Source organism: Natrix helvetica (genome assembly GCF_964273705.1).
Source record: "Natrix helvetica genome assembly, chromosome: 2".
Taxonomy (NCBI): domain Eukaryota; kingdom Metazoa; phylum Chordata; class Lepidosauria; order Squamata; family Natricidae; genus Natrix; species Natrix helvetica.
The window spans coordinates 281,014,108-281,037,995 of NC_138552.1; the positions used below are offsets into that span (position 1 = coordinate 281,014,108).

A 23,888-nucleotide genomic window follows, 5' to 3' on the forward strand; every position below is an offset into this window, starting at 1 on the left:
GGAGCTTCCTTCTGGCCTAAAGCGGGTGGCACAGTGGCTCATTGGTTAAGGCTTTTTGGCTGGAAAGCCGGCAGCTCAGGTTCAAGACCCAAGCACCACTCGATAAGGGTGAGTTCCTGTCCTCACCCCAGCTCCTACCGAACTAGCAGTTCAAAAACATGCAAATGCAAGCAGATAAATAGGTACCCTTTGGTGGGAAGGTAACAGCCCTCCATGATATCATGCTGGCCACGTGACTGCAGACAGTGCTGGCTCAATGGCATTGGAACGGAGATGACCTCCCCCCCCCCCTGTAGTCGGCAGACCCCTGTCTTAAATGTCGGGAAGATTGTTTCATTCATTCCATATTCATTGGCCAGATATTTATCTGCAATGCTCTCCATCGGGGCCTGCACTGCATCGCCCAAAATCCATAATAAACATGCTGTCTGGGAGTTCTGAATCCTAAAGGCTCAGGACACAGGTTGGAGAAGGATCTTCTCGTCCATCTGTGGCAGTCCAAGACCCAAGGCTACCTACACTTCCAAGGAGTATCTTCAAACCAGCTTTGCTGAAAAACAAAGGCGTTTTTTTCTTGCTGTTTTACGGCAGGAAACACCCCTTAATCCTCTTGCTATACCTGCTTTGTGTAATTGCCTCCATCCCTGAGGACACTTAGAGAACAAAATGGCAATGTCAGCCGGAGGAGGACTGTAACCTGATTGGACCATGTGATGGATGTGTAACTTGGGGGCATGAACTTTGGGTTTTGATTTGGGTGGGGACAACCTTGGGTCCTTCAGAGTTGGGTTTTCTGCACCAATATGGCATTCCTAATAAATTCTTACTTTTGAGGAAACTCCAGGCCTCAGAGTTTTGATTTCGTGGGGACTGTTACTTGGAACCAGGGGTGGTATTCTCTTACTTTCCCTACTGATTCGCAAATATGAGCGCACCGTGTCCACGCATGCACTTTGGCTTGGAAACATGCCTAAATAGGACAGCATAGAGCCGGGGCACGATTTCCACTACCGGTTCTAGCGAACCCGGTCCAAAGTGGCTGAATACCAGCTCTGCTTGGAACCCAGACATTTTCCTCTAATTTTTCACCTCCAGGACTCTGTAGGATAGGTGGGGCCAAAGAATAATGATTGGCTTAAACCAGGGGTGTCCAAACTTGGGAACTTTAAGACTTGTGGACTTCAATTCTCAGAATTCTCCAGCCAGCCATGCTGGCTGGAGAATTCTGAGAATTGAAGTCCACAAGTCTTAAAGTTCCCAAGTTTGGACACCCCTGGCTTAAACCTATCCAGTGAGTTTCCAATGAGTGAGGGTAGACTTGGACCTCCCCACTCTTGGTTCAACATCTTCTCTGCTACGTCACTCTGGTTCTCTCGGAATGCTCACGAGAAAGAGCTACTAAACACGTGTGACCTTTTCTTCCTCGGCAGATGAGGATGATGCAAACCGGTTGGGCGAGAAGGTGATCCTCCGAGAGCAAGTGAAAGAGCTGTTCAATGAAAAATACGGTGAGTTGCTCTGTTTTGAGCGTAGGGCTCCACTGTCTTGTAGGTTTGGGGGTGGAGTGGGGGACAGTGGTGAAAGCACAGCTGGAAATTCTGGGTCCAGGGTTCAAAGACAAAGAAGCAGATCTCTCGATCTGAATTTCTGGTTCTTTGTTCCCCTTTTTGGACTGGCTGGTTGCTATATCTCAACTTCATCATCTATTCCACTGGGCTTAATGCAAAAGCTGCTGAAGAGGAAAGCCTTATAAGGCATTGCCTTATGAGCCATGGTGGCTGAGTGGTGCAGTACTGCAGGCTACTTCTGCTGACTGCTGGTTGTCTGCAATTTGGCAGTTTGAATCCCACCAGGCTCAAGGTTGACTCAGCCTTCCATCCTTCTGAGGTGGGTAAAATGAGGACCCAGATTGTGGGGTGCAATATGCTGACTTTGTAAATTGCTTAGAGAGGGCTGTAAAGCACTGTAAAGCGGTCTATAAGTCTAAGTGCTATTGCTATTCTCTTGAACTCTATGATTGAAAGTCAGGGTGCAAATCATATACAGGTAGTCCTCATTTACCAACCATAATCGGGGCCGGTAACACTGTCGCTAAATGTTACAGTTGCTAAGCAAAAAGTCACAAAAGCACGCTGGACCTACCACATCCCTTCTAGTTTCCTCTATCAAGCAAATCACCGCAGTCGTTAAGCGAGGCATCCTATGACCCTGACTTGCAATTCCACTTCCACATTCTCCCATTAACTCTGCTGATTGGAAGTGGATTGTCAAACTGGGGTGATTGCATGACCACAGTAACAATGCAATGGCTGCAAATGCGAGGATTGGCTGCAAAATTGGGCTTTTAAAAAACTGTTTGTAGCCTCAAGCTTCAAACAAGACAGTCATTAAGAAAGGACTACCTGTAAAGAACAGCATTTTCAGTGATTTGTTGTGTTCAATAAACACTCCTGGGGAGAAGTCAGATTTAAACCTTCCATCCTCCCAACACAATTCTTGTTGGAATGTTGTGACCTGCTTTATTTGAAAAAAATTGGGGAAAAATTCTCAAATGCCCTGTTTTGACAATGTGCGTAACCAGCTCAGTTAGAAATATATTGCGTGGTCTTCAAACTATGGTCCGCGGGCCACATGCGGCCTACCAAAGTCATTAATCTGGCCCATGCAAGACCACGAGGCTGCCCTGTCCATATCACCCCTCCCACTCTTCAGCTGAGCGCAGGACTTACCTTCGCGAGTCCTGTGGGCTGGAACTGAAATGTAAGGCCAACAATTTCAGAATGCTTCTGAAGGTGGGGGTGAGGGTGAAAAATGGGGCACACAGAAGCCTCAGGAGGCAAAAAGACGGGCAAAAATGGTTCATTTTGGCCAAAAATGAGCCATTTTTGCCTGTTTTTGGCCTGCAGATTGCTTCTGGAGGTGGGGGCAGTGGGGTGAAAAATGGGGTGCACAGATGCCCCAGTAGGCCAAAAAACAGGCAAAACCAGCCCTTTTTGCCAAAAAAACAACAACCCCAAGCTGTTTTTGCCTGTTTTTGGCCTGCAGAATGCTTCTGGAGGGGTGGGGGTGAAAAGATGCTCCAGGAGGCCAAAAATCTGGCAAAAACGGCCCATTTTTCATCTCCCTCGCCTCCAGAAGATAGACAATGATAGATATATAAACAGAGAGAGAGAGAGAGAGAGAGAGAGGCAGAGACAGAGATTTCTCAAGCTCCTTGGGGATGAGAAGAATTTCTGCAAAACTGAGTTTCCTGAAGTAGACAACTAGACTCCTAAACAACTGAAAAAACGACCTAGTAAAAAGAAAAGGCAACCAAAAGAGCAACATGCAAACAAAAGGAAATAAAACACCCCCAGAAGCAAATGAAAATTTAATTTTGTGCATTGTTCAATGGACTGTTAAATTGGCCACGCCCATCTAATCACATGACCTAGCCACGTCCACCCAGTCACATGACCACCTAGCTACGCCCACCCAGCCGGTCTGGCCTCCCAACAGTCTGAGGGACCGTGAATTGGCCCCCTGTTTAAAACGTTTGAGGAACTCTGATCTAGTGGATACTTTGGCACTACCCGTTTAACTTTAATAGTCCTAAGCTTGGTCAATGATTGATCTGTGACTTATCATGTTGTCCCGACTCAGCCTATTCAGTTAGCTTAGGGTTCAGCGTTCAGATAGTCCTCGACTTAAAACCATTTGTTTAGTGACCGTACAACAGCACTGAAAAAAGTATGATCACTTTTCACACTTAGGAGCACTGCAGCCTCCCCCTGATCAGATGCTTGGCAACTGGCATGTACTTATGACAGTTGCATCGTCACAGAGTCATGCGATCACCATTTGCAATCCCAGCGGCTTCCGACAAGGGAAGTCAGTGGGGGTGGGGGGGAGCCAGATTCGCTTAACAACCACATGATTCACTTAAACAACCACAATGATTCATCGAACTGTACCAGAAAGGTCACAAAATGGGCTGCAACTCACTTAACAACTGTGCTGCTTAGCAACCGAGATTTTGCACCCAATTGTGGTTGTAAGTCGAAGACTACCTATATCTGTATTTTAAATTTTGGAAATTGTGAGTAAGATTGTCCCAAAGATGCTTTTTCAAGAGGCAACTGAAGCTTCTTAGATGAGAAGCGAAACGTCTTCAAAGGAAAAGAAAAAGCCAGATAGTCCAGTTGCCTCTTCAAAAAGTGGCAACCATAAAAGTATCTTCTTCACTGGGGGGGGGGCGGCAACCATGAGCTGGATGACTGAGAATCTCCACAGACCAAGTTCAGCAACCTGCGGCTCTGGAGCCACATGTGGCTCTTTCATCCCTCTGCTGTGGCTCCCTGTCCCCGATCAGCTCCACAATTGATAGGGCTTTCGGTGAGGACAGGCAGAGGAAAAAGTATGCCATGCTAGGAGGAGACTCTATGGTGGGGGAACCAGACATCTGGTCAGCAGAGGAAAAAGGATGCTGCCCTAAGAGGAGACTCTATGGTGGGGGAACCAGACTTCTGGTTGGCAGAGGAAAAAGGACGCTGCCCTAAGAGGAGACTCTATGGTGGGGGAACTGGACTTTTGGTCGGCAGAGGAAAAAGGATGCTGCCCTAGGAGGAGACTCTATGGTGGGGGAACTGGACTTTTGGTCGGCAGAGGAAAAAGGATGCTGCCCTAAGAGGAGACTCTATGGTGGGGGAACTGGACTTCTGGTTGGCAGAGGAAATAGGACGCTGCCCTAAGAGGAGACTCTATGGTGGGGAAACCAGACTTCTGGTTGGCAGAGGAAAAAGGACGCTGCCTTAGGAGGAGACTCTATGGTGGGGGAACTGGACTTTTGGTCGGCAGAGGAAAAAGGACGCTGCCTTAGGAGGAGACTCTATGGTGGGGGAACTGGACTTTTGGTCGGCAGAGGAAAAAGGATGCTGCCCTAAGAGGAGACTCTATGGTGGGGGAACCAGACTTCTGGTTGGCAGAGGAAATAGGACGCTGCCCTAGGAGGAGACTCTATGGTGGGGGAACTGGACTTTTGGTCGGCTCCAGAATTGAATGGGGGGCTTCGGGTTAGGATCTTTGTGGCTCTTTGAGTGTTTAAGGTTGCCAACCCCTGCATAGACGTTTACAAATAAGATTGAGAAGGAAGGTGGGTTTCCTCTGTTTTGTGATGTGATAGTGGAATTCTTTGTTTTTGTTTCAGGGGAAGCTTTAGGCCTGAACCGACCAGTTCTGGTACCCTACAAACTGATCAGGGACACACCTGATGCCATCGAAGTGACCGGTTTGCCAGATGATATCCCGTTTCGGAATCCCAATACTTACGACATCCATCGGCTAGAGAAGATTCTGAAAGCACGTGACCGGATCCGGATGGCAATTACTAGCCAGCTCCAGTAGGATTCCATTCCCCAACCTTCCTTTTCATTTTATATATTTACTTATTGCAATTATTGCTAGGCTGCTTTAATCCATCAGTAAGGTCACACTGCCCTCTGCTGGCATTCAAATGTAACTACACAATTCATTGGATCAATAATCAAGAGAGCAGTTTCTGGAATCCCTCCAAAGAGAGTCGTGAGATTACTGTGTGAACATATTTGCCAAAGGTTATATTAGCAAAAATGAGAAGTTTAATATTTAAATCTGCCTTTGTACCAGCAGTTGCCAACTTACCCAAATACTCTGTCTCACACACAGAATCCTAGAATTAGAAGGAACCATTCTCCCCCTGCCACCCAAAGACCAATCTCCCTGGCATATCTTTAGAGAAAAATATTTGTAGCTCAAGCTTGACGTGAGGGGTCCTTGGTGCTCTCTGAGCTTGCTTGTTTTCTTGGAGACGTTTCATTACCCAAACTGTCCTACCACTGATGATGTTACTTACCGTATTTTTCAGAGTATAAGATGCACCAGAGTATAAGACACACCGAGGTTTTGAAGAGGCAATTTTTTTTAAAAGTAGGTAGGTAGGTAGAGGGAGAGAGAGGGAGAGAGAGAGAAATACAGTAAGTAGGTAGGGGGAGAGAGAGAGTAGGTAGATAGAGGGGGGGAAGAGAGAAATACAGTAGGTAGGTAGATAGAGGGATAGAGAAATACAGTAGGTAGGGGGAGAGAGAGAGTAGGTAGGTAGGTAGGTAGGAAGAGGGATAGAGAAATACAGTAGGTAGGTAGGGGGGAGAGAGAGTAGGTAGGTAGGTCGGTAGGTAGAGGGATAGAGAAATACAGTAGGTAGGTAGGGGGAGAGAGAGAGTAGGTAGGTAGGTAGGTAGGTAGGTAGGTAGGTAGAGGGATAGAGAAATACAGTAGGTAGGAAGGGGGAGAGAGAGAGTAGGTAGGTAGGTAGATAGATAGAGGGATAGAAATACAGTAGGTAGTTAGGGAGAGAGAGAGTCGGTATGTAGGTAGGTAGGTAGATAGAGGAATAGAGAGAGAGAGAAATACAGTAGGTAGGTAGGGAGAGAGAGAGAGTAGGTAGGTAGGTAGGTAGATGTTTCCAGGCATGCTTATCCATGTGCTGGAGAAGGAAATCGCTGACAACCTGCAGCACCTAAGACTTGTTTCTGCTGGCACAGCACTTGATCAATGTAATTCTCATCAATCACTCTAACTAAAGAGCTTTCCGAAAGGAAAAAAAAAGTTTTTGCGTTCTGCAAACCTCCCCCAAACGGCCCGTTTTTCGCAAAAGTGGGCCCATTGTTTTTCAAATAAAAGGCATGAATAGCCTTGGGGGGGGGGGACTTGCAGAGTGCTGGGGGGGGGAGAATGAGCAAAAAACGGCCCGTTTTTCGCGAAAACAGGCCTGGTTTTTGTCAAAAAAATTACATGCATAGCCTTATGGAGGCTTATAGAGTGCTGCTGGGGGTTGGGGGGGCAAAAAACAGCCCATTTTTTGCTCATTTCTGCCCTCCCCAGCCCCCAGGAGCTCTCTGAAAGCCTCCATAAGGTTATGCAGGGCCATTTTGGTGAAGGGGGCGAGGCTTTGGGAGGCAGAAAAATGCTGTATTCGATATATAAGACGCACCCAGATTTTCAGCCTCTTTTTTGAGGAAAAAAGGTGCGTCTTATACTCCGAAAAATACAGTAGTTTGGGTAATGAAACACCTGCAAGGTGAGACACATACCTTTGTCTAGTCCAGTGATGGCGAACCTATGGCACGCGTGCCACAAGTGGCACGCGGAGCCATTTGTCAGGGCATGAGGCGCTGCCCTGACAGCTGGCCAGTGCGCATGCGTGCGCTGGCCAGCTGAGTTCACCTTTTTAAAAGCTATTTTTTGCCTTCCCCAGGCTCCAGAGGCTTTATAGGAGCTTGGGGAGGGCGAAAAGAGCCTCCCCCGCCCCCCCCGGAGGCTTCAGGGACCATCCGGAGGCTTCCCTGAAGCCTTCGGAGTGCTTAAAACCACCCTCCGAGCAACCTGGAAGTCACTTCCGGTTTGCTCGGAGGGTGGTTTTAAGCGTTCCGAAGGCTTCAGGGACCGTCCGGAGGCTTCACTGAAGCCTTCGGAGCGCTTAAAACAACCCTCCGAGCAACCTGGAAGTCACTTCCGGTTTGCTCGGAGGGTGGTTTTAAGCGCTCCGAAGGCGTAGAAAACTCGACATTGTCTTAACGTATTAAGGTGTTAAGCTGTAGTATGATTTATTTGTTTGGGATGCCAAATTGCATTTTGTTAACCTAGCTTAATTTCAAATGCATGACATTTTAGAATCATTGGGGTATTTTTATAGTAGACTAGTTGATAACCCGGCATTGTCCAGGTATTTATTTATAGGGGGGAAATGTTCAGACCGAATGTAATTTCTAATGTTGGATTTCCCCCCTTACCAGAGGGAGCCCCCTTGGGGAGTACTCATTTGTATCTTTCTTTTTCCATGCAGGCCGTTTGCAGACGTAGGTCCTGAGGCCAAACCACCAGGTAAGATGAAAAATAAATACATAATGTATTTTTTAAAAGTACTTGTTTTGGAAGAGGATTTGTCCCTCTTCATAGCCATGCAAAAGGAGCCTTGTGATTCTTTTTAAATGATCCAAGATGGATCCACATTTCAAGAAGCTTTCAATGAGCCATTGAAAGATCCGGGGGTTATTCGTAGAAGGAAGCAGCTCAAGGACCCTGGACAGGGGAAGGGAAGTAAAAATAACCAATTTCATTTCGGCAGCATCTCTAAACTAGTAATATCTGCTTAAAATGAGGGCTTTTTGCAGAAGCCCAGCCTATTTAAGTAATTTGTGGTCCAATGTATTGCCCAAAAGCAGATTAAGCCGGTAACCAAATTAAGTGGGTCATGTGAACTCAGCCGGAGAGAAGGTAGCAGGTCGTTGACAATTCAGTTCACCCAAGCCGCTTAACTTGGTTGTTGGCCAAATCCACTTTCTAGATTTGCGCAATCCGTAATTGAGGCAACTGTGTTGAGCTCGTAGCAATACGGTAAGCCAGAAAGAAGCAAAGCAGGCAGCCACAACTCCCTGCTTTGGGAAGACTGTCCTCTGAGAGCACCTACTTGGCAGCTTTCCCCATCCTCTTGCTTTCAGAAGCATTGGACTACAACTCCCATGAGCCCACAGCAGATGTTGCCGGAGTGGGCGATGCTCAGCACCATCCTGGGGACAACTGGCATATGGGGCCGGGATGTCTGAGATATTTGCAGCCATTATGGGGTAGAGGCCAAAATCCCAGTGGCCGTCTCCAACCTAGCATTCCGCTCCCATCATTCCTCAACCAAATGACTTAGGAATTCCGGAAGCTGCAATTCCATGTATCTGGAAGGTCAGGGGTGGGATTGAAAAATTTTAGCAACCGGTTTCTCTGCCCGGTTGCTGGCTGGGTCTGGCCATGGGGGGTATGGTCTACTTGGCCTTCTGCATCATGATGGGCGGGGGGCACCTTCCCCAGGCTCCGGAGGCTTTCCTTGAGCCTCCAGGAGGGTGAAAACGACCTCCCCCGGGCTCCGGAGGCCAAAACCAGGGCCATTTCTTGACTTCTGTAAGGCCTGTTTTTTGCCCTCCTGGAGCCTCTGTGCAGGCCCTGCACTTATCTGGCATGATGAACATGTAAAGATTCCTGGGAGGGGCAGAGTGGGGTGGGCGAGGCCAGCCAGTCCTTCCAACCACCGGTTCGGAGAACCAGATGCAAAATTAGTATCCGATTTGCCCGAAACGGTCCAAACCAGCTGAATCCCACCCCTGCAGAGGGTACAGTAGCCTCTATGGTTTGAAGTTGAGGAGAGGGATTCTTTACTCCTGCTTTAGCACGCCACTTCTCCATAGCTAATGTTCTGGAGGCTTGTCCATTACATCGATGGAGAAGACGTTAGAGACGAAGAAGAAGAATATCCCAATTAAAACTCTTGTTCTCCTTTGAATGCCACTAGAAAACAACAGCATCGTCCCTAAACGGAAGCGGAAGAGGATCTCAGAAGGGAATTCTGTCTCTTCCTCCTCGTCCTCCTCCTCGTCCTCCTCCTCATCAAATGTAGAGTCCACCTCATCAACCAATCAGATCTCGCTCGTGGTAAATATAATCATGGCCGCTTGGTTTTCAGAGAGGAAGGCATCAATCAGTCTGTGCCGGAATTATTGTATATTGTCTCAACCAGGGGTGTCAAATTCGATTTCTCTGAGGGCCGCATCAGGGTTGTGTTTGATGAGTGGGCGGGAAGGGGCATGGTCAGGGGAGGCGTGGCCAACTCGACATCACTCGATCTGAGCGCTCTGCCAGCAAAAACGGGCTCCCAAGCTCCATTTTCAGCTGTGGCACCCTCCTGCAACCCCCTGCCAGCGAAAACGGAGCTCGGAAGGGCCATGCTGGCAGAGACACCATGGGCCGGTCCTTCGCTGTTCCAGGGTGATCCCATGGACCAAATCTAAGTAAGCCACGGGCCAGATCCAACCCGCGGGCCTTGATTTTGACACCCCTGGTCTAAACTATATGATTTCAGATTGCAGGTGGGGATTCATCTGCAGGATCCCATCTGGGTCAGTCACCGGGGGACCAGAGGTTTAGTCTTCCCAGTTTTGGGGCTATGCTGGAGCCCCTTCTCAGGAAACTTCTGGCGAGAGAGAAGTTCCCTGAGGAAGGGCTCCAGCATGAGTCCAAAAGCTCAGAATATTAAACCTCTGGTCCCAGTGACTGATCCAGATTGGGTCCGGCAGCTTTATCCTGGGACACATATATTAGCTTTCATTTGTGAGAGATTTCTCTGATAAGACACTACTCCCTTCCGCATGAAGAAAACTAGCACCTCAGTCAGTGGTAGTATTCAGCTGGTTGTATCTGGTAGCGGGAGGTTCCGCCCATCCATCCGGATGTCATTACGTCCCATTTTTGATGCTCTGTGCAAGTTCGGAGGTGGCGCGTGCAAACGCAGTGAGCGCGCACGCTCCTATTTGGAAACCAGTAGCGGAGGTAAGTGAATACCATACCTAACCTTAGTAAGAAGTTAAGGGCAAATATTTTCCTGAGAAACTAACTTCCTGGCATACAGGATTCTTTCTCTTATGAAAATGACTTATTGTCAGGGCTCCAAGTAACACCTCTAACGAAAGAAGACTTGTGTTTCCGCAAAGTTCCATTTTGTTTGTTTGTTTGTTTGGATTTATATGCCGCCCTTCTCCAAAAGGACTCAGGGTGGCGTACAACATTAAAAAAAACACACATCCCAAAAGTTAAAAAAAAAATTAAATCCATATCCAAAAAAAACAAACCGAATTTAAAAGACAATACATTTAAAATAAGTTAAAATTAACAGGCCAGGCCGGCTTGCTGGAAAAGCCAACTTTTTAGGGTGCGTCGGAAGGACCAGAGGTCAGGGATTATGCGAAGCTCCGGGGGCAGCTCATTCCAGAGGGAAGGCGCTCCCACAGAGAAGGCTCTCCCCCTGGGGGTCACCAGCCGAAACTGTCTGGCCGACGGCACCCTGAGGAGGCCAACTCTGTGGGATTGTACTGGACGGTGGGAGGCAGTAGGTAGTTTTATTAGAGATGCCACATTGGCACATCTGGGGAAACCCGAATATGAAAGGCTCACGGTTTTCCCCACCCAAATGGAAGTCCAAGCCCCTGCTTAGCACCCACACGTCCATCACATGGTCCAATCAAGCACCGTCCCAACTGGAGATGCCTCCCAGTCACGCCAGTCCAGGTGCAGGGCAGGATGACCTTGACTCTCTGAGAAAGGAATGTTATTTTGACTATACCTACCCCACTCCATATAATTCTCCCCTCCCGGTTTCCCACAGCAATAAATGTGGCAGGCCCAATGCAAAAGGTGGCTTCCAGGCCTGACACTTATATCCTGCAGTGCTACATCTTAAGTACACAGTGGTAAACATCTCAAATATTATCAGGACCAGGAGAAAAGCTCATGCAACGAGAGACAAGAGAACCTCCATCCCCATTTCACACAGAAAAGCCGACCAGACTGACTACTGCTTCTTACTTGGACACTGCTTGTAGGAAGATGTCCTCCATCGCAGTGGAGATCACTGGCTAGAGACGAATTTCATCTGAGCTGAGCTGATTTTTGTTATGAAGAGAAACAAAACCTGAGGGTGAATTGAGGTTAAGTCCCCTCCTCCTTTCTTCTCAGCTGTTTGCTACCACGGGAGAGGGGGGGGGAGAGAGCTAGTTGCCCAACTAAAATAGGAGCAACGAGCTCCCTCTCCTTCTTATCGAATATTCAAATATCCTGTAAGCAGATGTTGGTGTGGATGTGGACTTCAATCCAAGTGCTAATTTGAAAAGCATATTCTGGGAGGCCCAAGGAGAGGGCTGGTTGTACTTCCTTTGGCTACCAGAGAAGGCAGAACTGTTCCTGCCAACCAGCGTTTTCTTTTGGGGGGTATGGCTCCAGTAGGAAGGTTGACCTTGCAGAAAGTACGTATATTCTAGACACAGAAGTCCTCTCCAGGGCAGGCCTGCCATCAGTTCACACCCTGCTGATGAAAGCCCTGACATGCTGGGCAGGCCATGTTGTAAGGATGGGCAGACCATCGCATCCCCAAACAGCTCCTCTTTGGTGAGCTGTCTCAAGGAAAGCGATCACATGGGGGGACAAAAGAAGCGAAGACACATTGAAAGCCTCCTTCAAGTCCCAGGAAATCGACACCACCTCCTGGGAAACCCTGGCACAAGATCAATCAACATGGCGCACGCTGATCCACCAAGGCTGCCGGACATCTGAAGACAGAAGAACAACCATAGCACAAGAGAAGCAAGGACTCTGCAAAGCCAGAACTGCAAATGCTGCAACAATGGTGCCCACACATGTCTGCCCGACATGTGGCAGAACATTTTGTGCCTGTATAGGTCTTACCAAATGGACACACTTTGGGGCCACTCGATTAGGTCTCCTGGGACCCAATTCTGTCTCAGCATGGCCTCTGGAACACCATCCTGCCAGGATTAGATTTGGGAAGCACTGGAGACCTGGAGAGCATAGGTGTTAGAGGTTAAATGGCTTATGAGAACAATAGCAATAGCACTTAGACTTATATACCGCTTTATACCCCTATCTAAGCGGTTTACAGAGTCAGCATATTGCCCCCAACAATCCAGGTCCTCATTTTACCCACCTCGGAAGGATGGAAGGCTGAGTCAACCGTGAGCCTGGTGAGATTTGATCTGCCAAACTGCAGGCAGCCGGTGATCAGCAGAAGTAGCCTGCAGTACTGCACTCTAACCACTGCGCCACCGCAGGTCTCTATATACCACTTTATAGTTCTTTACAGCCCTCTCTAAGCAGTTTACAGAGTCAACATATCCCCCCCAACAATCTGAGTCCTCATTTTACCGACCTCTGAAGGATGGAAGGCTGAGTCAACCTTGAGCCGGTCAGGATCGAACTTCTGGCAGTGAGGAATGAATTAGCCTGAAATACTACATTCTAACCATTGCGCCACCACAACTCAATAAGATGTTATATTATTGAGAGTGTTGATTGAGGTTTTTCTACCAGTAATTATTGTAAGTTTTTCATGCGTTATTGATATTGGGGGGGGGGGGGGTTGTATTTTTTTAAACATGTTGTTAGATAGAGCCACATCTGCAAGATAGGTGGCCATATAGATTAAATAAACAGGACAGAATAAGGCAGTTCAACTGATTAATTTTGGGGAGGGAGTTACTTTAAACAATCCCAGGTTTATTTAATAACATATGATTTTTAAAAATCTGGAATGGTTTTTCTAAGTGACCCATAACAACCAAGGCTTCCTTAGATGTAGCTATGGGCACTGTCTTCACTCAAGGCAGACATTGTCCCGTGTTGGATTATTTAAATGTATTCCTCCAGATGGACCGTGCGTAATGCCTTTTGCTTCTTGTTTTGTCCTTGCAGCAATGGCCGATGTACATGTTGGACTATGGGGGTCTCAATGTTCAGATCCCAGGACCTATGAATTATTGAGACCTCACCTTCTGCAGATGAACCTCAAGCAAAAAGAAAGAACTGCTCGTGATGTGTAATTTTTTTTGTACAAAGTGTATATTCCAATATGTAACAATGCCTTTTAGTTTTTCCAATGATTTTTACACTATATTCCTGCCACCAGGGCCTTTTTGAATAAAAAAAGAAAGGAAGTGTTGCCTTGCTCTGAAAAAAAAAAGTTTTTAAAGTTATTCCTCATCACGGTTGCATATTTCAAGACACATAAGAGTCAAGAGTTTATGATCAAAATATAAATGGGTTAGGAACATGGTGGTTCAGTGGCTGAGACTCTGAGCTTGTTGATCAGAAAGATCGGCAGTTCGGCGGTTCGAATCCCTAGCGCCGCATAATGCAGCGAGCTCCTGTTACTTGTCCCAGCTTCTGCAACCTTGCAGCTCGAAAGCATGTAAAACTGCTAGTAGAAAAATAAGAACTACTTTTGGTAGGAAGGTAATAGCGTTCCGTGTGCCTTCGGCATTTACTCATGCCAGCCACACGACCACAGAGACATCAGACAGCACTGGTTCTTTGGCTTTGAAATGGAGATAAACACGGCCCCCTAGAGTCAGGAACGACTAGCACATATGTGCGAGGGGAACCTTTATCTTTACCTTTATCCTGGATAAAGACTGTGAACCTTATTCAGGGAAAAGGCGTCTCCAAAGGCAACAAAACCACTGGTGAGGAAGGATTGAAAATGTAGGCTATTTTTTGGATACTGAAGGATTTTTAAAAATAATAAGTGCATCCAGCATATTGGAGGAATATTCCTTCTTTTTGTTTTTATATTCCTGAAAAACAATCCTAATTTGGGAAACTGTACTGAGGGTCAACTATGTAGTCAAGAGGGGCTGTCTCCCCCTTAGTTAAACCCAGTTTGTTAACTTTGACAACTTTCAGATGCGTGGACTTCAACTCCCAGAATTCTGAAAGTCCACGCATCTGAAAGTTGCCAAGGTTTACAAACGCTTATCTGGCCTATATATGACCAACACCCTCTCTTTTTCTTCCCTTCGTTCTTCTCTATCTCAACCTCTTGCCACTGTCTCTCTGGGCCTTTGTCCCATCCCTAACTATCAATATCAATATTATCAATATCAAATGATTCCAGAAGATCTGAATCTACTTATAGAATTCTATGTAGTTGACATTATAACCAAAAAAAAAATGGCTCTCAGTTTCGTTAGACAAGAAGATTATTTTATTTTGCTTGTTTATTAATTAAACTTGCACGGCTCCCAACCTGCCTAGAGGCAACAGACAGACAGATAAACATCCGCTATTGAATTTGTCTTCTGGGACATTTACATATTCTTGGCAATAGATCAGAACAGATTGCCATTGTCATCAAGTTATGCTTTTTACTTTCCAGTCTAGGCCAAAAGCCTTAGGGTTTTTTTAGTAAGCTTCCTCCAAGTATTAAATATATCCAACTAGTTGATAACCCGGCGTTGCCCGGGTGTTTTTTTATCCTAATCCTGTATTAGACAGGAAAAGCCCTGATTTCCGCGACAAATTAGTTCCAAATGTTTTCCCTGTGCTCCAGAAACATCAAGAAAAGTGATACCATCTTAATTTCTAATGTTGGATTTTCTCCCTTACCAGAGGGAGCCCCCTTGTGGAGTACTGTGAAGCCGTTACCATGGTGACTCCACTGCTGCACAATAGAAGCCATTGTAAGGCACAACAGGCTGTATCTTAGCAGAACACCCACCCCGAGAGGTGTTAGGGGTGTCTCCCCCCCCCCCCCCCCCCAGTATTTGTTTCCGGAGGGTAAGTAATCTGTGTACCAAGTTTGGTTGAAATTGCTCAAGGCGTTCCAGAGTTACGCTGGAACACAGACACAAAGGCGTTTTTATATATATATATATAATACAATAATACAATAGTAGAGTTGGAAGGGACCTTGGAGGCCTTCTAGTCCAACCCCCTGCCTAGGCAGGAAACCCTATACCGTTTCAGACAGATGGCTATCCAACATCTTCTTAAAGACTTCCAGTGTTGGGGCATTCACAACTTCTGGAGGCAAGCTGTTCCACTGATTAATTGTTCTAACTGTCAGGAAATTTCTCCTCAGTTCTAAGTTGCTTCTCTCCTTGATTAGTTTCCACCCATTGCTTCTTGTTCTACCCTCAGGTGCCTTGGAGAATAGTTTGACTCCCTCTTCTTTGTGGCAACCCCTGAGATATTGGAACACTGCTATCATGTCTCCCCTAGTCCTTCTTTCTCTTAAACTAGACATACCCAGTTCCTGCAACCGTTCTTCATATGTTTTCATCTCCAGTCCCCTAATCCTCTTTGTTGCTCTTCTCTGCACTCTTTCTAGAGTCTCCACATCTTTTTTACATCGTGGCGACCAGAACTGAATGCAGTATTCCAAGTGTGGCCTTACCAAGGCATTATAAAGTGGTATTAACACTTCACGTGATCTTGATTCTATCCCTCTGTTGATGCAGCCTAGGACTGTGTTGGCTTTTTTGACAGCTGCTGCACACTGCTGGCTCATATTTAAATGGTTGTCCACTAGGACTCCAAGATCCCTCTCACAGTTACTACTACTGAGCAAGGTACCACCTATACTGTACCTGTGCATTCCGTTTTTGTTGCCTAAATGTAGAACCTTACTCTTTTCACCATTGAATTTCATTTTATTAGATAGTGCCCAATGTTCAAGTTTGTCAAGATCCTTCTGTATCTTAAGCCTATCTTCTGGAGTGTTGGCTATTCCTGCTAGCTTGGTGTCATCTGCAAATTTGATGAGTTCCCCATTTATTCCCTCATCCAAATCATTGATGAAGATGTTGAAGAGTACTGGGCCTAAAACAGAGCCTTGGGGTACTCCACTGCATACTTCCCTCCATGTAGATGCAGTTCCATTGAGAACTACACGTTGAGTGCGGTTGGTCAGCCAGTTACCAATCCATCTGGTTGTGATGCTGTCTAACCCACATATATACTGTATAGCTCCTGCTTAGTTTTTTTCAAAATCAGGCAGGTGCTGCTGTCCCAACCATCTCCTTTATCAATATTATTGGAAGGAATACTAGGAAGAAAACCAGGTGTCAGTCAAGAAACTACATGTGTGTTAAGAAAATAGGTAACGGCTTAACAGTGTATCACATCATTGGGTGTCTATTGTTGTTATGGATTAGCAGACCTCCGCAGTGATTAGGAAAGACTGTGCAGTTTGCTAAAGCTATATTTATTTAAACTCACTCTCAACCCAGCCCTATTCAGTTACAGCTAAACATATTGTGTGAACCCAGAAAAGGGAGTTGAGCAAGTTACATGAAGGCAGCCCCTTTATCTTATTTCTAATTCTGCTTTATTTCTTTAAAGCAAAATGATGTGGTCCATAAAAGGAAATAGCAAATTGAACAGGTACAGGTCATGACCATAATTGGGACTGGAATGTCCTTCGCTAAAGGAAAAAGTTATAAAGCGCAACATGTCACCGCATCATTTTACGACCACAATCACAGCGGCTCCGTTGCTAACGATGAGGACTTCAGCACAACTTGTTACCGGCTTCTAGCAGGCAATGTCAGCGGAAGCTGGCAGGAAGTTCCAAATGCCAGATGGCTTGCAAGGAGGCTAGAAGTCTAGTGGCTGCTGGCAGGAAAGAGAGGATACACAGACTGGCAAGGCATGGTGTGAATGCAAAGGGCCTGAGGGAGGCTGAGAAAGTGTACATTGGAGGGCAAGGTGTGGCAGGGCTGGTGGTGGCTGCTGCTGGTGAGGGACATCTTGCAGGGAAGCAGGCAATCCCAGGGCTGTAGTGCAGCAAGAAGCCCCAGAGCTATGGGGTTTCCCCATATGTGTGGCTGGTATGGCAAGCCCAGCAGAGGAGAAGCAGAGAAAGACAATGAAATGAGGGCATCTGGGAGGAGGATTGGTTTGAATTTGTATCATTAACAGAGTTGGAAGGGACCTTGTAGGTCATCTAGTCCAACCCCCAACCGAAGACCCTACACCATTTCTGACAGATGGCAATCCAGTCTCTTCTTGAAAGCCTCCAGTGATGAAGCTCCCACAACTTCCAAAGTTTGATTGCTCTCTCTGTCAGAAAATTTCTCCTTCTTTCTAGGTTGAATGTCTCCTTGATCAGTTTACATTGATTATTCCTTGTCTGGCCTTGGAAAATAGCTTGACCCCCTCCTCTCTGTGGCAGCCCCTCAAATATTAGAAGACTGCTATCATGTCTCCCCTGGTCCTTCTGTTCACTAGACTAGCCATGCCCAGTTCCTGCAACCGTTCTTCATATGTTTTAGTCTCCAGTCCCCTAATCATCTTGTTTGCTCTTCGCTGCAGTTTTTCTAGAGTCTCAACATCTTTTTTATAAACGTGGTGACCAAAACTGGATGCAGTATTCTAGGTGTGGTCTTACTATGGCTTTATATAGAGTGGTATTAGTACCTCACTTGATCTTGATTGTATCCCTCTGTTAATGTAATTTAGTATTGCATTGGCCTTTTTGGCTACTGCTGAACATTGCTGGCTCATATTTAGCTGGTTGTCCACTAAAACTCCAAGATCCCTCTCACAGTCACTGCTATTAAGCCTGGTCTCACCCAGGGGGTCTCTACAATGGTCAAAAGTTCAAGGACTGGTTACAAGTCCATTTTTTCAACACCATCGAAACTTGAAATGGTTGCTGAGTGAGTGAACATTGAAGACTATCAGTAATACAAATGTCACACAAAACAGCAGACAATCTTCATTATTCTCTGCAAGGCTTTCTCAGTCTAAACTTGGGGTGTCCATTTTTGGCAACTTTTAAGACCTATGGACTTTAATTACCAAAGTTTCCCAGCCAGGCATGCCGGCTGTTGAATTCTGGATGTTGAAGTCCACAAGTGTTTAACAGTTGCCAAGGTTGAACACCCTGGGCTAAGCAAAGCAGGGAGGCTGCATTCCTGACAGAAGTTCCCAAATTGTCTTTATAATTGTGACAGTTCAATTGGTGTTCCTCCAATCCCCATACCTGTAATGGAATGGAATGAAGGCCATTTTGAAATCATTAATGTCTCTCTCTCTCTCTCTCTCTCCCTCCCTCCCTCCCTCCCCCCCTCCCTCCCTCCCTCCCTCCCTCCCTCTCTCTCTCTCTCTCTCTCTCCCCCCCCCCTGTGTGTGTTCATATACATATATATATATACATTTCTGTCACAGAACGTCAAGAATTTTGAAAGGTGTTTTGCCTAAACAAGAGCTTTGAACCAATCAGCTCTTGTTTCAAAAAGAGCCAAACAACATGTTATGATTAGCTACATTGTAAATCAGGGTTTACCAACCTTTCCCATTTTAAGATGTGTGGATTTGAACTCCAACATCTTAAAATGGCGAAATGAAGCTAATCATAACGTGTTGTTTGGCTCTTTTTGAAAAAAAATGTATCAGGCAAGACTCTAAATCCGGGATATGCAATATAACACTATCCAAAACCACAGGACAACAGATTACCAGGCCTGGTTGTCAACAGTTTGCTAAGCTCACAATGACATGTCAATAGATTCCAACCTTTGCAGCAAGCCAAGTAATTCCATTAAAAAAAAGAGAGAGATGTCCATAGAGTTTAATTTATTGACTGCAGTTAATAAACAGGGTGCAAGTAGCTGAATGTATTTGAAGTGCTGGGGTTTTCTCCAGGACAAGCCATGATGCAGATCAAAACAAAAATTCATTTTTTCCTGCACTGGATCAGCTCTGACTCTCAGGACACTGGGAACTATAGGAAAGCAGTAGATATAGCAGCTTTGCTAAAAGGGAACTGAGATGTATCCGGGGATGTATGGAGTGTGTGAGTGTCAAAAAGTGTGTCTGAGTCTGTATGGTCTAAACTGGTATATCAATAGATGATGTTAATAGTGTGTACAGATTTTTTAAAAATTAATTCTGAGATCTTTATTGCCCCATAGCACCAAAGTAGCAAGAGAAAAAAGGACCAAAATGTAATTTCCCCCCAAAATAATATACTACAATCGTAAGTGTCCATGACCATGACTACAATCACGGTAGGATGCTCAAAATAGATATGGCTGTTGATATAGGTCCAAAAACAATTTCTATGCAAAACCCTTTTCTTGCTTGCCATTCTTATTTCTGAAACTAATTTGGCAATTGTGGCTAGGAGAGTCTTTGTACAACTTCACATAGTGCGCCTACCCTTTTCTGGATTGTGAGGTCATAGGATCAGTCACCCATGTCCTGGTCATCTCCCACTTGGATTATTGCAGCATGCTCTATATGGAGCTATCCTTGAAAAGTATTTGGAAGCTACAATTGGATCAGAACACTGCAGCACATACAGTTCTGGAGGTCCCACTTGTGTAACACTAGTGTTACACACCATCATAATAATGTATTAAACTAGTATGGTGACTTCTGGGCAACTTATAGCAATCAAAGAAATGACAATAAAACAAATAAAAGATAAAAGATGACAAGTGTGACAGACCAGATAAAAGTTCTGATTTCACAGTCTGAATATACTTTTAATTTTTACAAGGTCAACCCCCATGAAATTAAAAGACAAATTCAGTCAGCAGATTGGTACAGAAGATTTGGCCAAGTCAGAATACAATTTATTTTATTGTGTTGGAAGAAATGTCCTTCTGCGTTTGGCTTCAAGTGGGGAAAAAGACACTGGAGACATGAAGGCTGCTTGGAAAGATGGTTTAATGGTGGACAGGACCACATGCCTTGAGTCCTGAACAGAAAAGGTGATCACATGCTTCAATGTTGGGTGAAGAAGAGAAGAGAAGAAGAGAAGAAAGGGCTTGCTGGGTTTTTTCATACTCTGTTCGGCCCCACTTCTCTGTTTCCTGTTCCTGTGTAAGAAATGTATTCTGATTGGTTGTCAGACTCCCATAGGGCTGTGCAGGGGCAATTCTGTAGGCTGTGTTTTGAGTCCAGGTTTGGTTGAGCATTGCTTCTTCCCAGGTGCCCTGTGGTGAGATGGGTAAAGGGCGAATACTATCATGCCTTAATCCCATCCCCCTGGAACTGAAGGGGGAAAACTCATTGTTATGTAGAATAGACTGGCTGGGGCATTTTAATGGCCCATTAAGGAAAGTGGGGGCTATTGAGAGTGAATCAGTTTCCTGCCTAAAACATGTTTCCTCATTTCTGATCCAAGGAAATATAATATTCTGCCTTTTCAATATTTCCTAGGATATTTTTTTCTACGAGGGGAGGGGAAGCTAACTTCCTACAAGTGTTAACAAAGACATTACTAATTGTAAATATTAAGTGTAAGGGATACAAGCACCTGCCAGAATACACTAGGAAGAAGATACAAGCTTTATTATAAATGATTATTATAAATTAATTATTATACAAACACACGCATAGTAATTGTTCATTATTGAAATCAATACTATCACACTACAGTATATTATTAGGGTGGAGTTACACTTGAAACTATTACTTAATTATGTTAATGCTGTTTTTAATATGAAGCAGAGTAACAGCCTGCAATCTGATGTCTTGTGTTAAAATCAACGTGCCACTCTATCTTATTTTAAACAACACAAAATATTATGTATTTATCCAACTTGTATTTGGAAAGAAGATAAATGTTCTAGAAAGCATAGTAGAACTGCAGTCCTTAACATTTTCTACGGGCGACTTCTTGAAGTGTAAGGCAAAATGATCATTCCAAAAAACTAAATATAGGTCTAAATTGCAGTTCCCATGACCTTGAGAGAAAAATTCTGTACTTGGGCTGTTTTTTTGTTTTTAAATATGCTCAGATTTATTTTCATTTTTTCCGTAAATCGACGATAGTTCAGAGATGGGGCAAAACACTACTGTGGCTGCCCTTGTCGTTTTTATTAAGAGCAACTCTAATCAGCGAGGGGAAAAGGTGATCCTGGCCGTCCTCAGAATCCGTGGAGGACGTGCCTCTTTTCTGAGGCCTTCGTCTCCCTTGCCAAATCTCCGGCCTCTGCAGCAAGATTCCCCCTCATTGTGCAGCGAGAAGCGGGTGGGACACCTATGTCTGTCTGTAGGCGCGCGCGTCTGCCGTGTCCTTCACCTCACAAACAAGGTGTGCAAAGGATGTGCGCATGTGGTGTGTGTTTATTTTTATGAATTAATTTCCTCAAGCATGTATTAGACAACATATATGAATATAAATATGATTTGAATACATGAAATGGATACGAATAAAAGGGAACATTAGGACAGGGACGGGAGGCACGTTGGTGCGCTTATGCACCCCCCCTTACAGAGTTGGCCGTCCCGCAAAGGTTTTTAAAACGCCCAAGGTGGTGGTGGGGGTCTGCAGCCCCTTCCCCGCTCCTTTCCTTGCTTGCACCCGCGCCTTTCTTGTCTTGCAGGACCCTCTTCCCCTTGGGAAGCAACTGCAAAAGGCCCTAGCAGGTCTACTCGGCTGCCTGGGCTACAGCAGTCTTTCCTCAGCCACGGTTGTCTCTTCTCCCGTCACCTCCGTCTCTCCCCCCTCCCCCCACGCAGCCGCTTCAAGCTATGCACAGCCATGTTTTCTCCCACCCTCCCACTCTTCATTGACTCTCTGGTCCTGAAGAAAAAGAGGCCAGCGTAGCCTTTCCAAGCACGGCCCGCGCGCAACGCTTTCTGGGAGTGGTAGTCCTCCTTTTCCCTCCCCGCCGCTCGGAGGGGCTGGGGCAGAACTACGTTGCCCGAAGTAACCCCGCGGAGAAGACGCATGCGCAGAGGCGGGTTGGAAGAGAAGGAGAAAAAAAAAAGACCACCCTCGCCCTATTCAGCCTCCTCCTCCTCCCCCTCCCCCCCACCTTCTGCTCGGTTCTGGGTTCAGGGTGAGCCGTTGAGCTGAGGCCCGCGCGCAGCCCGAGACTTGAGGATCGAAGAAGCAAGCCGAGCGCGGGAGAGCCGAGTCGGCCAGACCCCGGGAGCCTTCAGCCGAACGGCCTGCATTGTTTTCGTGAGGGTGGAAGCGCGGAGGGACGGGGACGGGCTACTCCCCCCTCCTCCTCCCCCCCGCGACTCCGGAGCGACGAGTGAGTGGGGGAGGGGAAGAGTTCGGGAGGGGGGGGCTCGGGGAACGAGCGGCTTCTTTCTCCTCACGCTCCCCCTCCTCACCCTCATGTGGGGGGAGCGAGCTGGGGGGGCCGAAGGGACACTTCCTCACATTTTTCCGTAGGCGCGTGAAGGGGGGGCGAAAGAACCCCTCCCTCGCGCTGTTGGCGTGGAGGGGGGCGTGCGAGAAACCCAATTGGCTCTTTTTACCTCACAACAGGCTCCGTTGGGGGAGACGGCACAATTCATTTTAATTCATTTCTGCCTAATGATCGCTCTCATCATTATTATCGTTCCCCCTTCTTGTGCCTCTCTCTTTCCTTCCCACACTTCTGCCTATTTCGGTGTGGGATAGGTTTGCTCCACTTTATTTTATTTTAAATAGCCTCCCTTTTCCCCCTCAAACCCTCCCCCCCCCAAAGCCCCTTCCTGGGAAACGAATGTCGCCCTTGCTGCTTTTCATGCCGATTTTTCTTAGCTTAATCTGAGGGTTTTCATGACTCCCCACCGCGGTGACTGTAGGTGTTTTGTTGGCCCTCTCAACCCTTCTCTCATTTTCATTTGATCGCTTTTGAGAGAGTGGGGAAAGGTATATTCCTTCTTAGAAATGCAATCAATTTCTCCTGTTTTTCCACTAAAAAGGTTGTAAGTGCGTTTTAAAAAACTTAATAGACAATGTTTCCCTCGTACTTCTTACAAGCTATATTTTCCATTGAGCAGATTCATTTTCAAAGTCTGGGATAGTAGTATTATGTAGAGCATATAATATTTTTACACGATTTTCCTTCTCTGTTAGGACTTCATTAAAAACCGGATGCTTGTTTTTTAATTATATGCCTGCATGCTGTTAAGTAAATTAATTAAATAAAATCAACTTTTCTTTCACTGATGCTGTTCAGAAAGGGGAATGTTTTGAAAACATTTAAGTGTAAAAGTTTCAACTCCTGTCCTTTCTGGAAAAATAGCATAAAACTTGCAAGGATTTCAAACAGAATCAGTAAGCTTTTCTTTCTGAAAAGTTGGGGATAGAGGTAAAGATATTTTTTATTAGTGCTAATAATTAATATAAATTATTCAGAAACTGTCCCTTTGGAAAGGAGTTAAGGTAAACTCAGAAAAATTGACTGAGGAGCTCCCCCAATGGCCTAATGATTGTAATTGATAATATTGCATTTGCATCAAAAAGTAGCTGCCTTATTAGAAGCAAGCAAACACAATTAAGACTATTATAACTATTGAGGTTCCTTCTGGAAAATTAACAAGGTATTCTCTGAAGAACAGGTGCTGGAAAATTATTCTATTTTTCTTTCACAAACCTAAGTTTCTGTTAATAAGTGGTAAACTTCCTTACTTATTTTTTATTTACCATATTTTTCAGAGTATAAGACGTACTCCCCCCGCCTTTATATTTATATTCCACATCTATTATGTCTATAAATAACTCAAGGCAGAAAATGTACACA

The 23,888-nt window shown here is 45.7% G+C and overlaps 2 protein-coding genes across 8 annotated transcripts in view; both read left to right on the forward strand.

The window, feature by feature from the left end:
* Positions 1-13,564, forward strand: part of GTF2IRD1 (GTF2I repeat domain containing 1) — a gene marked incomplete at its 5' end in the record, with an annotated part of 194,773 nt that extends 181,209 nt beyond the window's left edge. For all 4 annotated transcript variants that reach the window (XM_081941414.1, XM_081941415.1, XM_081941417.1 and 1 more), the window contains 5 exons: positions 1,431-1,508; positions 5,186-5,378; positions 7,859-7,896; positions 9,353-9,492; positions 13,318-13,564. In XM_081941414.1, the coding sequence (XP_081797540.1) occupies positions 1,431-1,508; positions 5,186-5,378; positions 7,859-7,896; positions 9,353-9,492; positions 13,318-13,386 (518 nt within the window). In that variant the 3' untranslated portion in view covers positions 13,387-13,564. The remainder of the gene's footprint in view (positions 1-1,430; positions 1,509-5,185; positions 5,379-7,858; positions 7,897-9,352; positions 9,493-13,317) is intronic.
* Positions 13,565-22,093: 8,529 nt separating this feature from the next.
* GTF2I (general transcription factor IIi) overlaps positions 22,094-23,888 on the forward strand; it is a 71,905-nt gene continuing 70,110 nt past the window's right edge. For 2 of the 4 annotated variants that reach the window (XM_081941419.1, XM_081941420.1), the window contains exon 1: positions 22,095-22,406. The gene's annotated coding sequence lies outside the window, so the exon portion shown is untranslated. Of the gene's footprint in view, positions 22,407-23,888 lie in introns of all 4 variants that reach the window. The other 2 variants (XR_014174381.1, XM_081941421.1) reach the window with 2 other exon arrangements.